Source organism: Anthonomus grandis, chromosome 8 (genome assembly GCF_022605725.1).
Source record: "Anthonomus grandis grandis chromosome 8, icAntGran1.3, whole genome shotgun sequence".
Lineage (NCBI taxonomy): Eukaryota > Metazoa > Arthropoda > Insecta > Coleoptera > Curculionidae > Anthonomus > Anthonomus grandis.
Window position 1 is genome coordinate 9,675,161 of NC_065553.1, and position 19,173 is coordinate 9,694,333.

The following is a 19,173-nucleotide window of genomic DNA, read 5'->3' on the forward strand; positions in this document are numbered from 1 at the left end:
CCAAGAAACGCAGATAAATAGGTCCTGTTAACCGTTCCGGTAGAAGGTATGGCCCAATTAAATAATCATCAACAATGCCTGCCCTTACGGTCTGTTGACAGACCCGTTGCGTCGTCTGCCCGTTGACAGACCAACGATTCTGATGTTTTCTTGGAAAAATTGCATAAGTATTTTCTTCGTCCAAAAATGGCTATTCCTACTATTAAAAATACCGTTTCTTGTGAAAGAGGCTTCATCGATCCACAAAACATATCGTAAAGAATTTGGTTGTGCAATGATGTGATCCAGAAGCTATCGACAAAATTGAACTCTAGGATGATAATCGGCTGCATTCATACCTTGAACTTTCTGGAAGTGGTAAGGATAGAGTTGTTGCTCGTGTAGTACCCGCCAGACAGAAGCGTTACTCGTATTCATATTCTTAGCGACATCACGTGTGCTATTTGATGGTTCATCGCCAACTCGCTGAAGCACCTTTTCTTCAAATTCGACCATTCTTACGGTTCAAGCAACATCAGTATCATGCATCTTGGTCTTAAACATGCCTGTCTCAGCGAGGCGCCGATGAACCGCAATAAACTTTTTGTATCCAGGATGCTGTCGTTCGGGATAACGTTCATGATACAACCGCGATGCTGCTCGTGCATTGCAGTTTGTTGCTCCGTATGCCAAATACATTCCGGACATGGGTTCCTATCCTTAAATGGATTCTTCTGTTGCACTGAACAACCCCCAGAAGCTTGATCCCATAGTTCTGAAACACCCTTTGTATATAGCGTTTGACTCTATTTAGCAGCTTTGTAAAAAGTGGTTGATCTAGTACAACATACTGCTGGCATTGTTTCACAACATAATACTACTCACCAAATTTTATTCAAAAAAATCAAAAGATCGAAACTTATATTATGTGTTAGTCAAAAAATCACATTATTTTATTTATTTGCAATACGTATATACATTTGAAGTATTATGTTCTTACAAGGCATTTTTATTTTGCAAATTCCAGAAGACATTACTGGAATAATACGTTACTGATAAATTCTGCAAATATTTCCAATAACAATATCTAGGTAGTACAAGTACCTATACACGGTGACAATTTAACAAACTTGAAATGGCCATATATTCGAAACGAAAAACTGAATAAAAAACCTCTAAAAACAGTTTCTATAAAGCGCACGGGGAACAAAATCAAGCATATTATCTCACCCTTATCTGCAACCCATTGGACAGGGTGAGATACACCCCTATAAAATCTTAAATAGAAAGAGGCTCAAGTCATACTTCGTCTTGAAAAATACCTTCCAATGATACCACAGAAAGCCACATTCCAGCAAATTCTTCTCTGTTCATAAACAATAAATAAAAACACAATTTTGAAAGTTTCTCTGTGTATAGTACGGCATTCCTGAACTATTCTGTGCTGAAAAATCCACAGATTTTAGGTGACACCACAAAAAGAAGTCACAAGGTCCGGAGGTCTAGGTGGCCATTTAAAAGGACCTCTTCTTCCAATCCACTGCTTAGGATCTTAATGATCATCCAACCATTGCCTAACGGGAACTACATAATGAGCAGGTGCTCCATCCTGTTGAAATTATAATAAGCCTTCTTCTAAAGATACATTTTCGTGCATGTCCCTCTGATTTTCTAATTTTCGCATTATTAATGGTTTAATTCACCCCTGTAGCATTTCAGCATACATGTACTGGGTATGCCCTTTTTCAAACAAATGTGCTGACAGTTTTGCTTATTAGCATTCCCATTTAAATAAAAGCATCACAGAAGCAATATTTTTAACAAGTCCAGGTTCTATCTGTCATTAAGTGTTGCTTTGTTAGCCATCATTTTGAACATTTTATTGAATAATAATAAAAATTTCCAAAATGTGTTTTTATTTATTGTTTATCCTTGATAAACAGAATCGGAATTTCTGACCTGTGGCTTTCTATGGTATCAATGGAAAGCATTTTCAAAGAGCTTCAAGATGATGTATCGATGCTTCTTTCTATTTAAGATTTTAGGGGTGTATCTCACTTTGTTCATGGAGTTGCAGATAATAGTGAAATAATATGCTTGTTTTTGTTCCCCCTTCATTTTCTAGAAACAGTCCTCAGCTTTTTTTAAGTTACTTTTTTGTTCCTAATATATGGCTATTTCAAGTTTTTAAATTATCAGCTTGTATACCTGCTTAGGTATATCTCAACATTTTTAACAATTAATACTAAACGGAGTGCTTATATAAAATATAATTTTTTTGTTGTATTTTTATTTTATTTTAATGATCTTTTATTGGCTTCAATTTTTGAGGCCAAACTATATGTATGATTGTATTAAAAATATAGCCCCAAGTGACCTCAGGACAATCTCCACAATTTAGATATGTAGCTTGCAAGAGAAAAAAGAAGTTTTAATAAAAATTGATCAGCCCTTTCCTACAGAGTTATAAGGATGCATAATTATTGTACAATATATTTACTTTATTACATCAGTACTTCGCACTATGGATGACAGCTGGTCAGGTGTGTTATCAATTATTAGCTGGTTGTTCTTTTTAGCCTTACGTCTGACAAATACATTTTAAGACCTGCTTTTTTTATCTGTAAAATTGCAGTTTTTAAAACTAATGTGCTACTAAGGACTAAAAAAGAAAAAGTGCTTAATAGGTCTTATTAAAAAAAAATCTTGTCCATAAAGTGGTTAAATCTGGTATCATTATTAATATTTATTTAGAAAGTAGTAACAATGTTACGTTTGCAATTTCTTATAAATACAACCATCTCTAAGTGAATAAATAACTGTCTAAAACCATCTGTTATACTATTTGGTTACTTTTTGTTCCTGTTCCAGTTTTTCAACATATTTATTTATATCATCCAATGGGCGATAGTAAATATGTACTAGTTGTGAGCCAGCAAACATTGATAATAGAGCACATGTAGAAAATTTTAGATATTGACCCCAAGATACTCCTGCTGGCATTTTCCTATTAGCTTTTCCAGATATCTTCCTTGTTTAATTGACTCTCGTACTGCCTTTTCTCTAATATGTTTTGTGCTTCTCTCTTTTTATAGGTGTGATCTAGATAAATATAATTAATAAAAAATAATAATTGTAATGATTAAATGTATTCTGTACAGATAATAGACAACTTACAAAAGTTAACCTCTCCTACTCTCCAATTGATCATGGAAAATTCCAGTGCCGCTCCAAGTACAAAAAAGAGGGGTAAAAACCTATAGATTCCGAAAGTCTTTTTTCCAGGCCACCGATCTAAGAGCCTTCGAACTTTAGGATCGTATAGTTTCATTTACCCTAAAGGTTTAAAAAAATAAGAAATTTTATTTAGTTTTCATTATAAAAAATTAGGTTATATTGTTATGTAACATGTGTCATTTTCATTTATCTATTTGACAGAAAACATCTGAGTGAAATATCGGTCAATTAAGGTGGATTTCAACGTTTTGCACATACTTAGGAGGGATTTCTGCTTGTAATTTTACAACCAACGATGTGATTAATCAACCTTTCAAAATATTTAGTTTTTTTAATTTGATCAATAGAATTTGACTTTAAGTAGACGGCTATATACTGACTATTCTAAAGCTTTTGACTATATCAATAATAAACACCTAATTAATAAATAAAAACTTGAATCTTAGTGATTCTGAAATTAAGATACCCTCTGTCTTATCTTGACTTAAACGTCTCATCATGTCATTCTACCAAATTTTTTTATAGAACTAAGAATTTGTTGAGATTTGCATATTATATTAATAATTATAATATCAAAAGTATATTAATAAACACTTTACTTTAATTATGGGTAAAATATACGAGGCACTTTATTTGATATCTCGCCACTCTAAGGACTTCTCCCCATATATGTCTTCAAGAAGTTATATATATATTTTTTATGTAGTATGCTGCTCCTAATTACCAATGTTACATTATCACACAACTTTTTTTTGTGGCATGCGGTCGGTTTAACTTTGCAACCAGTTTACGTACCACATTCTTTGTATATTATAATAACAATATTCTATTTTATTATTCCTTCAATTCGATTTAAAAACCTTCACCCATCTTTTAAAGAAATATATTATAAAACATTGTTATTTGGTTTAACACCTGGATTGGGGGAGATTCTTTACGGTGTTAAGCATAAATTTAATGGAAATACTTTTATCTCATTAAGATGAGCTGGATAACCGGCTAAATTGTTGTAAAATTTTATTTTAATTAGAGTAATCGCTTGGACACATTTAAATCTTTACGTCAATAATATAAAGGTATCTTAAGATATGAACGAAGAATATTTTGTAGGCGATTGTCTACAAATATTATTCCAGATATAATTCCTTTTAGTAAATATATCTTTGGTTATTGCCGTCATATCTCTAGATCCAAGTGAGTCTAGTATAGGAATTCCAATACTAATACTATCTTTTCACACTTGCTCAACAACTTTATTTCCTGATACCTGTATAAGCCTTAACACAAGAAAATTGTATGCTTTGTTTCATCAGATTTATACAACGAATATTTTTTAATTTACCTTATGATTGGATACCACCATGAGCAATCTCTTTTCTCAATAGATTGCAGTACAGATCTATATTACAGTATAAAATGAAGTGCTTATCTAATGGCAATGGCTTCACTTCTAAAGGATGCATGTAATTTATATAAATTTTTTTATATTTAAGATTTGCATCAACTTATACTAGATGAACTTTAACATAAGTTTATTAAACCACTAGACAGGATTGGATGTTTCTGAATTGGATTATGTCATTAGATTAAATATCTACTAGGTTTCAAATAATTATAGTCTAGAAGATAATGTAGATATTATTTTTATAGAAACTTTATTTTAACAGAGAGATTTTAGTATCTAGATAATCCAATAGATACGACCTGACTTAAGCCTCTTTACGGTGACTTATCATCATACTAATTATGGATACAAATATTCAATAGCTCTCATTCAGAAAAGTTTTAATAAGTTTCGTTTTCGAGTTGAGCTTTATGCTTTTTAATTAGTTAGGAGTGAATCTAAGCAATTATAATTTAGGAATAATTATTATTTGCATCTCTGTAATTTTATATTTGTATAGCTTTAGATCTTTTAGGTTATCTTATTATATCTAATTAATATACTGTTACTGTTGAAAAATTGGAGATTTTGTCTACTAATTAAATAAATAAGCACTCTTTAAATAGATTTTGGACTTTTCATCCGATATTTTGGGACTTTTTTAATATTAAATAAATAGATATGATACAATTATTAATACAATTAAGATTTTTCAGAAACTAAGACCTAAACAATAATGAAATATTGTCTTACTTCTTTATTTTACACATTGCTATTTACATAAGTCTGAATTTATCCAACACATTCTTTCCCCGTATGTTTTAAGAAACTCCAGAGACTTAATAGATGAATCGGGAAATTTACAGATTATTGAGAATGCTTGTCGTTTATCTTCATACATAAAGACACCAATTATTCAAAGTATTCCCAGATATTGTGAAGAATATCGTGTAATTTGATGTAATTTAAAAGTTATGAGGTTCCGTAACAATTTTTCAAGGATTCAGGCTCGGTGGCATACATTTTCGATGTCAGATGTCCTTACAAAAAAATCAAGAGAAGAAAAAGCAAGTAATCTCTCGGACTATTCGATAGCATCTCTTTTCTTAATGCACCTACCTAAGAAATGTTTCATTCAGAAAGTGTCGTACACGTAACCTATAATGCGGAGGAGCTATCTTGCTGAAATATCGGATTTTCTTTGTAGTACTATTGGAAAAGAAGTGCAAATAAAGTGTTCAAACAAATATACATCAACTTTTTTCACCTGAAGTTCAATTATTAATTTTTATGTCACGTGACCTCACTGCTTATAAATGCTCTTGTGAATTAGCCCTTGTGACGGTTACTTGTCAGTGTCAACAATGTCAACACATTAAGATAAAAATAAATAAATTAATATTTTTGTTTAAAAATAAATAAATATTTGTGTTTAATTTTTTATCGGTTTGATCTTCATTTAACATTTGAGACCAGTCACATATTAATTACTTTACGTACGTTGGAACTGTGACCGTGACCAAAAGCAATTAATTGAGAGCCATTTTTTGATTAGAACAATAGTTCCTCAAGGAATACAAAATAAAGCAGTTTGCAATAACATTATAAGGGTATCCTATGTACAGGGAACAACAAGCATAACAAAAAAATATAATTACTACTGAGTCATCAACGTAGCAACAATGAGCTCCAAGGAAGCCCCTCCCCCCTATGCTGAATACCCAGGTAATTATTTGATCCTTTTTCAACAGTAAATTTCCATTATAAACCAAATTCATATTGGGAATTACCTGTTGAATATATAAATATAATGTATCACGGTTTTACTTCAATATGCATATCACAGTATTTTAAGATGCAGTGAGAAGAAAATTGAATACATGTTACTTAAGTTTTCCACAGGAGTATGTTAGAATTGGTTACACAGAAATATCGAAATTCTAGAAACACTCAGAACCATTTGACAAGCAAAAAAGGAAAGAATAACATTTATTAGCATCTCCTAAAGAATTCATTTATTTTCAAGGAATATGAAACCTAATTTTATTTGCTAGATCAGCAATGTGAGAAGTAGAATTTAAAACATTGTTAAATCTTTGCTAACACATGAAATCATGTAATTGACATTATCAGTCATATCCTTCTCCTTCTATGCTATGTATCTAAGGAACTTATATCACACATTTTTAATATCATCTATATGCCATTTTTACGATAGAGAACATTCGACAGAACAATAATCACATAATCGAACAGCTTCAAATTTTAGATTGCAACAGCTCTATAAGAGAAAATTAAAAAAATATATGGTACAACTTCCTTACAGTATGAAAAAACTGTAACAACCATTTTGCTTTATTCAAGCACTGTTGCAGTATATTAGCCTCCGTTTTATAGAAAATGATAGTGGTGTATGACAAGAATCAATTTGCAGTCAAGCATATGCTTGTTATTGTGTTATTTCTGTCTTGCAAAAACCCTTGCCGACTTTGACTTAACTGGCTGAAATATACTTTTGTTATTACTTATATTCCTATATCTAAACAGTGCATATTCTGTATATATAACCTGATTTTTTTAGTTACATTAAGTGCTATGATTTTTTTATCTGTATTAATGGTAAAAATCATGTTATAGGTTCATGAAAGATTTAAAAAGCTAAAGTCTTTTAGAGAAATAATTGAACAAAAGATATATCCATGTCTTTTTCTGAATCAGACTCGGAATGTTATAGGGTTTTTTTAGTTTTTTAGATCCTATGTCTTCCTATGTCACAACTTATTTATCCAAGCATATGAAGGCTCTTAATAATATAGCTGAAAAGATTATAAATTGGGAAATTTCTAAATTATGAGTAGGTTTAAGCTATTGCTGATAGAATTTGCGTGTATACTGAGTTTTTGCTTAAAAAACAGAAAGAAATATTTGTGATATGAGAAACTCTTTAGAATTTGCACCTTAATATCAAAAGTTGCCTCAAAAAATGTCTTTCCAAAAGATTCAGTTTGCTGATATAGATCAGATCATAAGGTATCATTAAACACTCCTTTTTTCTTGCACTGGTTTTTCCTCCATTACATTTAAATACTTATATTGTTACCATATTATAAATTGTTTTAAATTTGTGTTGTTAAATATTTCCAGCACAATGCCAAAAATGAATATAAAAAATATTTTGGCTTTTGAAATTATAAGACATTAGCTCTAGTCTACAGATTTTGGCCAGAAATTTAACCCCATTTCATCTTTCAGGAGTATACAATTTTCCACCAGCACCAAACCCAGGTAATCATCCACCACCACCAGGTTATTACCAACAGCCATCCCCTTCAGCAGGTTTTTATCCACCTGGAAATTATGGACCTCCTCCCACAGCTCCACCAGGTGGATATGGAGCAACAGCAACTACAGTCATTGTTACTCAGCCTCCAAATGTGGTTTTTGTTGGTAGGTTATTAAATAAATTTAATATTTTTCAGCTGATTTGTTTAATTGTATTTTTTTCTTGAATGAATCAAAGTTGAGGAATTGCATAAAATATTCAAAAATTTATCTATTAAAATCAAAAATGATCTTGATCGATAAATATTTACTAATAAGTATATCATTTTTTTTCACTAGCATTCATATTGTATTATATATATATTTTTTATCATTTAAATTTGTAATTATAGAAATTAAAAAATTAAAACAGTCTCAAAAGCTTAATGAACTTGCTTACCGAAATTTAAAAGGCAAGTTAATCTGGTACTAATATTAATGAAATAAACAGAAATCATTAAAAAGTAATCTTTTTCCACTAAAACCATTACTCATGCAAAAATTTTGAACTCTGGGAGTCTTGAAGAAAGTTGAGATTTTGGCACTTTTGCCGATTATTCACCAATGAACAATTGAAAGCTCACCTTTATTAGTTATTTTAATTAGTGGATACTAAATACCATACTGCCCTAATGTTCTGTTACAATAAGTTACTAGTAGGATTATAAGGGCAATAGTTAAATCCCCACTTTTTTAAGGTTCTTTGTTTATTGTCCAGTTTTGTATTTCCGAGTAAGGCCTATTACATTAGTCATTCCTAAGATTTGTTAGTTATTCCTCTTTTCTTTGCTGCCTTGGTTTAAAATATTCTTTCAAATATGCATATATTTTTATATAAATATATTAAGGTTGAAATTTAGTCATCAACTCTTATATGCTTATTCTTGATATATATGCTTATATTGAATGAGGGATTTCAATCTGAGTATTATTCCACTTTTTTTTTTACAAGTAGTAAAAATCTTCTGACATCATAGTCCTCTTCTAACATTCCACTACCTCAATGTAATTCTACCAATTAAGAGGTCCATCTAGTTCCTCTGGTTCAAACCTGCAGAGCTTGATCTATGTTTGTGATATATAATGAACATCAGAAAATTATAAGCTTGTCGAAGTTTGACATCTTTACTACAATGTATTATAGACTCAATATTAATCCCATAAACGCTAATAACTAATCATTTTATCACCGTCATTTCTTCATATTTCACTATTTTGCTGTTTGTTTTGTAGATTTTTTTTATAATTAAGTTTGAATTAGTTTTACTTAAAAGAAACCATGCAGATCTACTTGTAAACTGGGTTTAAGCCTATTTCGAGTACTTACGCAGACTTGTAGGCCCAGAAACCAGGATATGAGTATATCTTAGTCTTAATACCAGATTTAAAAAGGGTAACATAAATACTGTTGTTTAATTAATAAGTTTGGTTAATTTGACATAGATTCATATAATTCCATTTCAAAACTGGCTTATTATTTGTTTTTTTGAATTTTAAATGATTATTTTCTTTCTAAGTTTAGACAATGTACTTTTGATGTATTGGCAAGTCCACAAGTTTTAAGGTGCTCATATACTAAAACTCGAAATCTAATACTGGATTAGGAAATTTATAATGACAAAATAATGTGTTGTCTTTATACCCCTCTCTGATATTCCTTATAAGTTTTTATTTCAAACTAATAGGCATAGACATAATTTACTGTTTTGAATCATAGTTGAACTGACCCCACTCTACCGAAGTGGTTGGTGCTCTCTTAGGAGAGTAACCCCAAAACAGTCACCTCCCTAAGTCTCTCTCTTAGCTCTCACTTTCTATAATTTTGTCTCTTCCCCCTTCTTTTTCACCCATTTTTCCTTGTATGTTATTATTCATTACGCAACATACAATTATTATAATTTAAATTAGAATAAACATATCATATTTATAATTTTTAACAAGATTTATATCTCAAAATTACCTTGTTTTGAATAAATAATTGCTCCAAATTATACATAAATTTTTTCTTATTATTTTAGGTGGCTGTCCTTCCTGTAGAGTAGGAGTCTTAGAAGATGAATATACTTGTCTCGGCGTTCTGTGTGCAATTTTCTTTTTTCCTCTGGGTGTTCTCTGTTGCCTCGCCATGAGGGAAAAAACATGCCAAAACTGCGGTGCCACTTTTGACTAAATTATCAATTATTGATGTATATTTGTAAGTTTTACTGTCTTTTATCGATAGTTTTTTAATTTGGACTCAAAGTGCCCATAACACTTATATCATTAAAATAATATATAATTTCCATAATATTTTAATATACATATCGCAACTACCAAAAAAAAACAAAACTAATAAAAAAAGTCAATTTTCTTCCTATCTATGTTTTATACTCACCTGATATTATGAAAAGCAGATGATATGAATTTTAATAGTTGAATTACATTTGAAAAGTATTACGAATATTTACTTTAAAGCTAAGTTGATTTCGTTCGATTTTTCTTCACCGTTAGATACCTTGTTAAATAGACCAACATATTTACAAAATTTTATGGTTCTTCGATTTGTTTCTACTTTGCAGTTGAACAATCAATAAATATTCCACAATGGGTCAACACTTTGTTTATGGGGTAATTACTATTAAGTTTTGATTATTATATAAATTTTATAATAGACATTCTAGTTGTTGCACATAAGATGTAGAATATGTTCCTATCGAAATATATTCATATGTTTTTAAATTCTATGTGATTTTTATATGAAAGTGAGGTGCCGCATAAATTGCATTGTAAACTAAAATCTTCAGCCTGGCAATCAATAGACCTGGCATCTGAAGATCGTTAAACTAATGAGAAGAAACTATATAATCTTTTGCCAATTGACTGATTTCGTTATTTGAAATGGGATTTGTTCAAGACTAATTAGTAATTACAGATCCTCTTAGCATACATACAAAGACAAGGCAAAAAACCTTTTTATTATTACACAACAAAATGGAAACCTGGCAACGCATTTCTCTTGCAAATCATTCAAGAAGTTGACAGGTACCAAGGCGATTTGGGGCTCTGATGGTGGAAGTATCGATAGCAGGTTTCCGGATCTGGTTCCCATTGAAAGCTTTTTAAAAGTAAACGAATATCGGGATCAAATTCTTGAACTCATTATTTATTCATCCACGTGCTTTAGTAAAAAATATTCTAATTCAGGTATTGTCATGGCCTGCACAATCCTCAGACCTAAATCCTATCGAGCATGTTTAAAATATGTTAAAAAGGCGAGTTTTAAATCAAGGAATAGAGTTCCAGAATAGGGAAGAATTGCTGAATTGTATGTGACAGCAATTACAAATTGAGAAAAACGACATTGACAATTTAATTAGGAGCGTGCCAAACAGATGTCGAGCTGTTACTAACAGAAGTGGTACACACACTATTAAAGAGTTTTTCTTTCTATTAAATATTCTTCAAATTTTGTTATTTCGAATTTTCGATATTTTACTTCTTTAAATTGTCATAAATAATTAATTCCACGGTATACTATCATACATTTTTATGTTTTTGATAAATTAATGTTCAGCAGAGTTCCCAAAATGCATTTTAATGTGTGTACATCCATTCTTTAATAGAAAGTTAAGCCTATCAATATACCATGCTTGCAAAAGTCTTGTCATTTTACGATATTCTTTTATTATTCTACGATTGGGGCCATATTATGGTCCCAAGTAAAGCTATGGCTCCACACCTTATTGTGCCTCATCAATGCTGAAATCCTTAATCCTTGAAGGTTCATATGTTTTATGAATATGGTTGCATAATTAATAAAAAGTAAAATATTACCACTCCTCTGAAAGTTCACTAGATCATTTACATAAATGAAAAATAATATTGGTCCTAGGATAGATCCTTGGGGTTAACCTAACTGTACCAATGCAAAGCTCATGAGGATTATGTTGGTTTCAAGACACTATTGTCCCCTGTCAAAGAGGTAAACTTTCAAGTAGAACACTCTTCTGGCTGGAAACCACATGAAGCTATGTTTAAGTAAAAAAACACTTTGACACAATTCAAAATCCTCAATTATTTGATGTACGAGATTATCCCTTAATTATTTGATATAGATACGGCAGCACTTTGGTCTTTAATTGGACGGGTCATCTTGTGATTTTGTAAATTGGAGCCATAATTTTAAAGATATTTGAAAATGTGTTCAGAAAAATTACTTGGCTGATCATGAATCTCATAAGCTTCAAATTATCTCAGGTTTGAATGCTGACTAAAAAGTCAAAATGGACCTTATTGCAAACTGAATAAGTTATTAAGAGAATAAAACTTAACTAATCTAAGCCTTGGCATTGAACAATAAAATTTTATATTAGGTTTTTTTAAGTGGTGCAAATAATATTCCAAATTTATTGAGATACAAACTATTCACAATATTAATATATGATATTGTTACAATATATTGGGAATCAAAACTTTTTTAGATAGGTTTGCAACCTGTATCACTAATAAAATAAGGGTAATCCAAAGACCGCTTTAAAATATTCTTATACAAATGGTAAAAAGTCTTCAATATGTCTTGTAAAAAAAGGTTATAAAGGTCTTGAATGTTAATGTCTGTGGATAAATTCCTCGTCTTGATTAATATGATGTAATTACATCTTAAAAATATTGCTTATATGAAACCCTTATAGGTCTGAAACTTACGCTATATCGGCGTTATTTTAGGTTTACCACTACAATTATTTAGGTTGCCACTTTTCCATATTGTGAAGAAAATACTTAAAAAAAAAGTATTTGCTCTCCGTGTTTCATTGGGAAAGGGATAAATTTTAAACGTAAATAGAAGTTATTCAGGAGATTTAGAAATCCCCATAATTTATGGATCTATCGTCGCTTATAACCGAAATATAGGGTGGTTTAGATAAAATACCATTCCCTAAATTCACCTATGACTTGTGAATAACCCGCCATTTTTTTCCACATTTTGTTTTATACCTACTTATGCTGACTACTAGGACAAAAAAACACAGATCAGGTTTTGATTCGTTCAAATTACCCGAGTTTTCAGGGTAATATTTTGCTCTGAACATTGTATCAAAGCTTAACCAACATTTTTTTGTACGTACGTATACTTACGAACTCTGTATATATACCAATATACGACATGATAAAAAGTAGAGTCGAACAAAATACCTTCCTTCTTCCATTGGAAAAAAATAAATTCATCAGTACTATGATATTACAAATGTGGAAAAGGGAAAGTTAAAATCAATAAAGGTCATGTGCTTTTTTAATATAGTGTATCTTGTATTTGAACCAACCAGTAAATTAATAAATTTAGTATTTATATTAAACATATGTTCTTAAGTGCCGCAATATCCCCATCTCCAGACAATGTTTCCCGCCTGAATCTCTGAAGCTAAAACTTTCTAATTTATTAAGAGACCCAACACTTTCCCAATAAAAGACAAACTCAACGCTAAGAGCGATGTGCAACATCTGTTCAGTCCCTCGTAATAATTTTTATTAACTAGAAAACGGAAAAGTTCTCTTTTAACACGAAACTACCAAAGTTTTAGTGAATGAAAAGTTTTTAAATAAAGGTCTACAAAAGCTCTGCTTCCGCCTTTCAGATACTCTTCTCATGCAGAAACCCAACTTTATTTCACTTTTTGTTTAGGAAAAGTTAAGAAAAGAACGGGGTAATATATGTCATGTAGTATACATTGACAGCTATTGATTGGCCTGATTTTATTTGTGTTTGTTTTATTGGATTGAGAAGCCTAACTTTTTTGAAAACTTGATATAAGGAGCTTAAAGGATCATATCTTTTTCTATATTGCAAATAACTTTTTTTTTGAAGAATGGATGAATAAGAACAAAGTCATGGTTTACAAAAAAAACATTAAAATAAAATATATTGCGAGTTGAAAACTCCTAAAGGTCAATATGATATCCGATACGTGATTCAATAAGTGAGAAATAAACATTTTATACCATATCTCAACACCTCTCATTTTTCTGGTACTCTCACTGCATTACCGCTTGATTATCTTGCACTGTCAGGATACCTCAATGTCGCATCTAAAGGATATTGCATTTACCTGGATGTTATTTTAGGATTAAAGATTTTAGAAACATAGAAAGCAGGTACTGCAAATTTCGATCCAAGTCCACTGAGTTAGAGCCAGTATTTGCAGCTGAATTAATTATTATTAAAGATATTTATTAAGCCCAACACAAGACAAGCTTCTCTTTAGAAGGTTTATGAAACAGCGTTTTATGAAAAAATATCGAAAACTTTTGATAAGTCGAAGAACACTACCACCAAAGTATCATAGTCAGTGTTACAAGAATATACATCATTCAACTAATTAAACTCCGTAGCATTGATTGTTGACAAATTCGTCTGAAATTGTGATTTGAAGTTATGAAATGGTTTTCCTTAATAATTCTCATAATTCGCATTCAAATATTTTTATAATTTTGAAAGCCCCTATGGCTATTACTAGGACGAATCTTTTGCAAATAACCCATCGTCTCCAGCCAAATTGGTTTATGGTAGTGTATGGTCAAAAAGCAAGAAAAATGTGTAGTAAAAAATATATTTATTAGAACTGATACCTATGAGGAAAATGATGGGTGTATGAGGTTTTGTCTGCGGTTTATAAAATTAAAATACGTATATATCAGAGACGTTTGAATTTAGCCAAAAGGAAATTGTAATTGTACTATCAATCTTGTTTTTAAATTAAATTTGAATAATTCTGATATCTTATTAACAGCTTAAGAAACATATTCTTTTAGAAATGATGACATTAAAATTCATATAATAAAAAAATGATGTATTTCAATATGAAATAATTGATTAAATAATTGAAAATATTATATTATATTCACAGAAGTTCTTATAAAAAAGAAGTAAAGCAACTTCCTGAATTTCCACTAATAATGAATTTTCGAGAAAAACTTTCCGGAGATGTTTGCAAAGTATTTTTCTTCGCCTTCTCTTATTTAAAGTTCAGAAACTGTGTTTCTTTGTTGCCGCTCAAAGAGCCTGTTTGCGAGGGATTTTAAAGTTTTTTAATTTGTCCAACTTTTCCCAAAAGAAATTCGTAACGCGGTTTCGGGGGTTTCCTTTCGCCCGTCTACTTGCCCTATTTTACATTGTCTAGAATTAACTGCGGGAGTTGATTGCGTGCTTTCACTTATTATAATTCTAGGATATAAAATATTTGCCGATCAGATATTACGTAATATAATTATAATCCTTTATATTACTAGTTATTTACATGCGACAAGAAGTGACACAAGGAATTAGTTTTTTGCATTTGGCAAGTTCATTTCCTATTAAGATTCATACAAATAATTATCGGTCGTTACGTCAGACTTTGTAACGAATTTACAGAATTTATTGATAATTTGAACCTACTTAACGTAAGTTTGTATCAGTTCAAAAAAAAAGTGAGGTAATTTTTTTGTCTTTACCCTTTAGTAAATTGACAAGGTTGGTTACACTATGAATATATGATATTCATCTAGAAATATATTGCAACGTTATTATAAACATCGAAAAACTAACTGATTCTCCGTCATTCCGGAATGACACAAAAGGTACGACGCACGATGTCTCGAAAGTCAGCGAATCTTCCGGAATGGTTAGCCGAGTATATCAGGAGCCGCGTCGCCGCTGCGAGGAAGTTATCAGTTTAGTGCAGTAAAATTCGGAATATTGGCGCGAAATTTAAATCAGGCATAAATAGTTGTAAATAAATATTTCCAGTAGTCGTAGGTGATCTGGTTTCGTAGTGCAAGTGTGTAAATAAATTAGTTGACTATTTTTGATTGTCTTTGTCGATTGTTTTAATTCATACCTAACGAACGGGATAAACGCTACAATATCTTAGAGACATGTTTCTTTTAATTGTATTTAACATATACTGCCTTGTTTAGCGAAAATGCGGCAACTGCAAAATTCTTAAAAATTGAGACGATGATGCGGCGTTTTTCTTAAGCACGGAACATTTGGAGCGATTTTGCTAAATTTAGACTGCTTTTGTTTACCCTGCCTGCGCGTTGTCGCTGTTTAATCATATCTTTTGTGTAGTTTGTATTTGTATTTAGTTGCAAGTATTACGCTGGAAATAACATTAACTTTAATTAATTTTTTTTCGAGTTTGTCAAGTTTAGTGTATATGATGTTACTATAGCAAGTGCAACGCAGTAAATACTTAATATTAATAGCAAGAATGTCTGAATGAATGAAACGTATTATGACAATAAAGAAACAAAGTGTAACAAAGAAACAACAAAGTACACAGGCATCTGCAGCTACGGTAATAGCCAATGATATAAGGATTTTTCCAAATAATGATAAATATTATTGTGAAGAACAGCAGTTGTTATCAGTGCCACTAACAACCTCTAATTTGCATATTAACTGCTTATTCACGGCAGAGAAAGTATTAATGTTTATCATAATTATTAAAATAAAGCCGTATCATGCCCTGAGATTAATGGTAGTCCTGAAATAATAGGAGATGTGTCATATATTATTTACAGAAGAAATACCTTAGGATAGTGTTTGTAAAAGTATATTTTTGTTAAAGTATCAAAGTTTTCTAAACTTTTAAGATTTCTCTACAACAACTAAAGCTCAATTCATGCATGTTTTAAATAATTTTAATATTAAAACGACAGAAGAAGTCCCAGGTTATACTGAAAATTCAGAAAACTTTCTTATAGTGCCAGTTGTACAATCAAGAAATAACTTTATTCTTGGAATATTTACTACGGGAATAAAGTTATTCGCTGATTGTAGAAATATCCCTTAAAATATGTTTTTTTTAATGTAGTTTTTCAATTTTTTATGATTTGTAGGGTGTATAACGACTATAGGACTATAGGATAGACATAACGGCTCTAAATGAAAATAACAATAGCAATAATGTTAGTGAGGAAGGCAGCCAAAACGGCAATCGAAGTGACAGCCCTATTGAAAAAGACGAGGCATTGTTATTCTTTTTTTGCTTTTATCGAAGTTATAATGTAACAAAATTATAATGTTGATGTTTATACTACGTGTAATTTTTTTAGGTTCTTTTCATAACTCATACAAAATCTGGAGCAATAAGAAAAAAAAAAGATAGTGTTGAAACAAGAAATCAACATAAACTTGAGTTAATCAGCAAGAAACATGCTGCCCTTCATCCGTGTATCAGGTCGAAATGTAAATCAAAATTAATAGCGATTTTTGGGGTCTATATGAACAAAAAAGAATACTTAATACTTTTAAATATGCTTTGAAGGATAACTATTTAAGCATGTCTGTATACATTTTTACTTCTGTCCCTTAGGTTATAAATCAAGTAACGAAATATTTATTTATCAAGTTCTTTCTTAAATACCTAAATGCAGCATTACTCCCGTAGCAGATAAACATGATCCAGCAAATTTTGTCGCTAAACTGAAATTAATAAACACATAATAATCTTTCAATTGCGCTGTATCACACTACCGTCATGATCATGTGCCAAATGAATGACTATGGTGTAGTAGGCTATTATTACTCATGTTTCGAAATATCAAATTAAAATCACGTTATTGACGATTTAAAAACTTTATTCATATACGTAGGTAGGTCGCGTCATATATTAATTAAACAAATTAGCTTAGAACCACTTACTAGAAACCCAAAAAAACTAATTTAGGTTAAAGATAATGTTCAACCAAATTAATATTATTCTCCAAATACAGATAACACCTTCTGTCTAACTTAAAACACTTCTTAACATAACAGGTGAGTAATGCTCTCGAACGCTTTGAGAATTATTCTCCCTAAGCTGATCCTCAGATTTAAAGCAATTCTGACATCTCCTGATATACTACCATTCACAAAGTCTTCTTCGCCTTTCCTCGTCGGCAGGTCTGAAGGTTTGATAGATTCTGAGTTTGAACGGGTGGAATGTCTGTTTTCTCAAAATGAAATGGGCAGTAGATTTCGGTATTCCAGTGATATTGTCAATTTTCTAACAGGTATTCCTGGATTTTTAATTATAGCTAAAACAACATTATTCTCTTTTTCTTCATTGCAAAGCTTATAACTTGACAATACTGCTATCTTGAATGCATCATACTGCTTAAGATTCAAACAATCGTCCGAAAATTTGGGTACTCGGAGTATTAAAACTTTCTAAACGGCATATTGTGTAGAAGGCTTGAAAATGCGCAACTTTTTTTGTGATTTAACCATCTTTGTATCTCGTTTGCTTTCCAAGATATTCATGATAGACATCCTTATTTTGGACACACTGTGCCTGGAGCTTTCTTAGGTTAGCAAAGGCTTTCGATACCATTTACTACAAATTAATACCTGAGAAAAATATAGTTTTAGCGATTTTGGGGTTGTTGACTGATTATTTACAAAAACGAATACAGTTCAGTCTCATTCAGCCCGTTAATTATTTTGGCGTTGCTAATGAATATGAATAGTTTATAAAATTTTAAAAATATAGGATTCCTGACAAACAAGTAACTTTCTTAAAATTGATTAGCAGACCTTGGCAAATTTAAAGCATTTAAGATGCCTTCAAATTAAACATTTGAGAGCTAGAATAATTAGTCCCATAGCTTCGATAAAGTTAATTTACCCATCTATTAAAACGATGACCGACCCCCTGGAGACAATTCGATCGGCAAAGAAGATAGGACTCAAGTAAAGCCGAAAGTTATCGTTTTCCATAACACTTTTTGTTTTTCTGCAAGAATATTTTTCAAAATTAACCCTTAGCTGGTACGGCGGGGTCCTGTCTGACCCCAATCACACATATTTAGACGTCTTAAGCGCTTTATTAGTTCCGTAAATTGGTGACATTTAGTTGGTATCTGACGCTCGTACATGTTCAGCTTTGAGCTCGCTGTCTCGTGAAAATTTACGCTGGTAGGGTCAGTAAGGACCCCACGATACCACCAGTAAAGTTTTTATTTGGAAAATAATATGTCTTGTAATTTTTTAACGTGTTGTAAATTAGAGAAGATATGAAACCGTGTTCGTAGTGACCCTTCCTTTGTAAATCATTTGAGCATGTCAGAACTACGAGCATTTGGATAGCTGTTTTTGTGTGGAGTTTTTAAACCTGGAAGGGAAGATCCAGCATCTCTCTGGGATAAAAGTGGAAAAGGTAAGGACATATTTCAAGCGACAATGCACATAAATGATTTTTATTCCTTTTGATTGCCTTAAGATTTGACAGCGCAGAAACTAGGGCTGATAG

At 31.1% G+C, this 19,173-nt stretch overlaps 3 protein-coding genes and 1 long non-coding RNA gene across 4 annotated transcripts; 2 read left to right on the top strand and 2 right to left on the bottom strand.

Annotated features, from left to right (window-relative positions):
• Positions 1–2,705: 2,705 nt before the first annotated feature.
• LOC126739115 (protein brawnin) lies at positions 2,706–2,982 on the bottom strand. The gene has a single exon (XM_050444645.1). The coding sequence runs from the start codon at positions 2,980–2,982 to the stop codon at positions 2,821–2,823; it is 162 nt and encodes a 53-aa protein (XP_050300602.1). The 3' UTR covers positions 2,706–2,820.
• On the bottom strand, positions 2,933–3,398 carry LOC126739113 (small integral membrane protein 4). The gene is made up of 2 exons (XM_050444644.1): positions 3,157–3,398; positions 2,933–3,081 (listed from the first exon to the last, which is right to left on the bottom strand). Exons 1-2 carry the CDS (start codon positions 3,308–3,310, stop codon positions 2,990–2,992), a joined length of 246 nt encoding a protein of 81 aa, XP_050300601.1. The 5' UTR covers positions 3,311–3,398; the 3' UTR covers positions 2,933–2,989.
• Positions 3,399–5,973: 2,575 nt separating this feature from the next.
• Positions 5,974–10,644, top strand: LOC126739110 (brain protein I3-like). The gene is made up of 3 exons (XM_050444641.1): positions 5,974–6,325; positions 7,853–8,047; positions 9,940–10,644. Exons 1-3 carry the CDS (start codon positions 6,283–6,285, stop codon positions 10,089–10,091), a joined length of 390 nt encoding a protein of 129 aa, XP_050300598.1. The 5' UTR covers positions 5,974–6,282; the 3' UTR covers positions 10,092–10,644.
• A 5,261-nt stretch (positions 10,645–15,905) lies between these two features.
• On the top strand, positions 15,906–16,975 carry LOC126739118 (uncharacterized). Its single transcript, XR_007661555.1, has 2 exons — positions 15,906–16,236; positions 16,781–16,975. It is a non-coding gene; the product is annotated as an uncharacterized LOC126739118 (long non-coding RNA).
• The last annotated feature ends 2,198 nt before the right edge of the window (positions 16,976–19,173 follow it).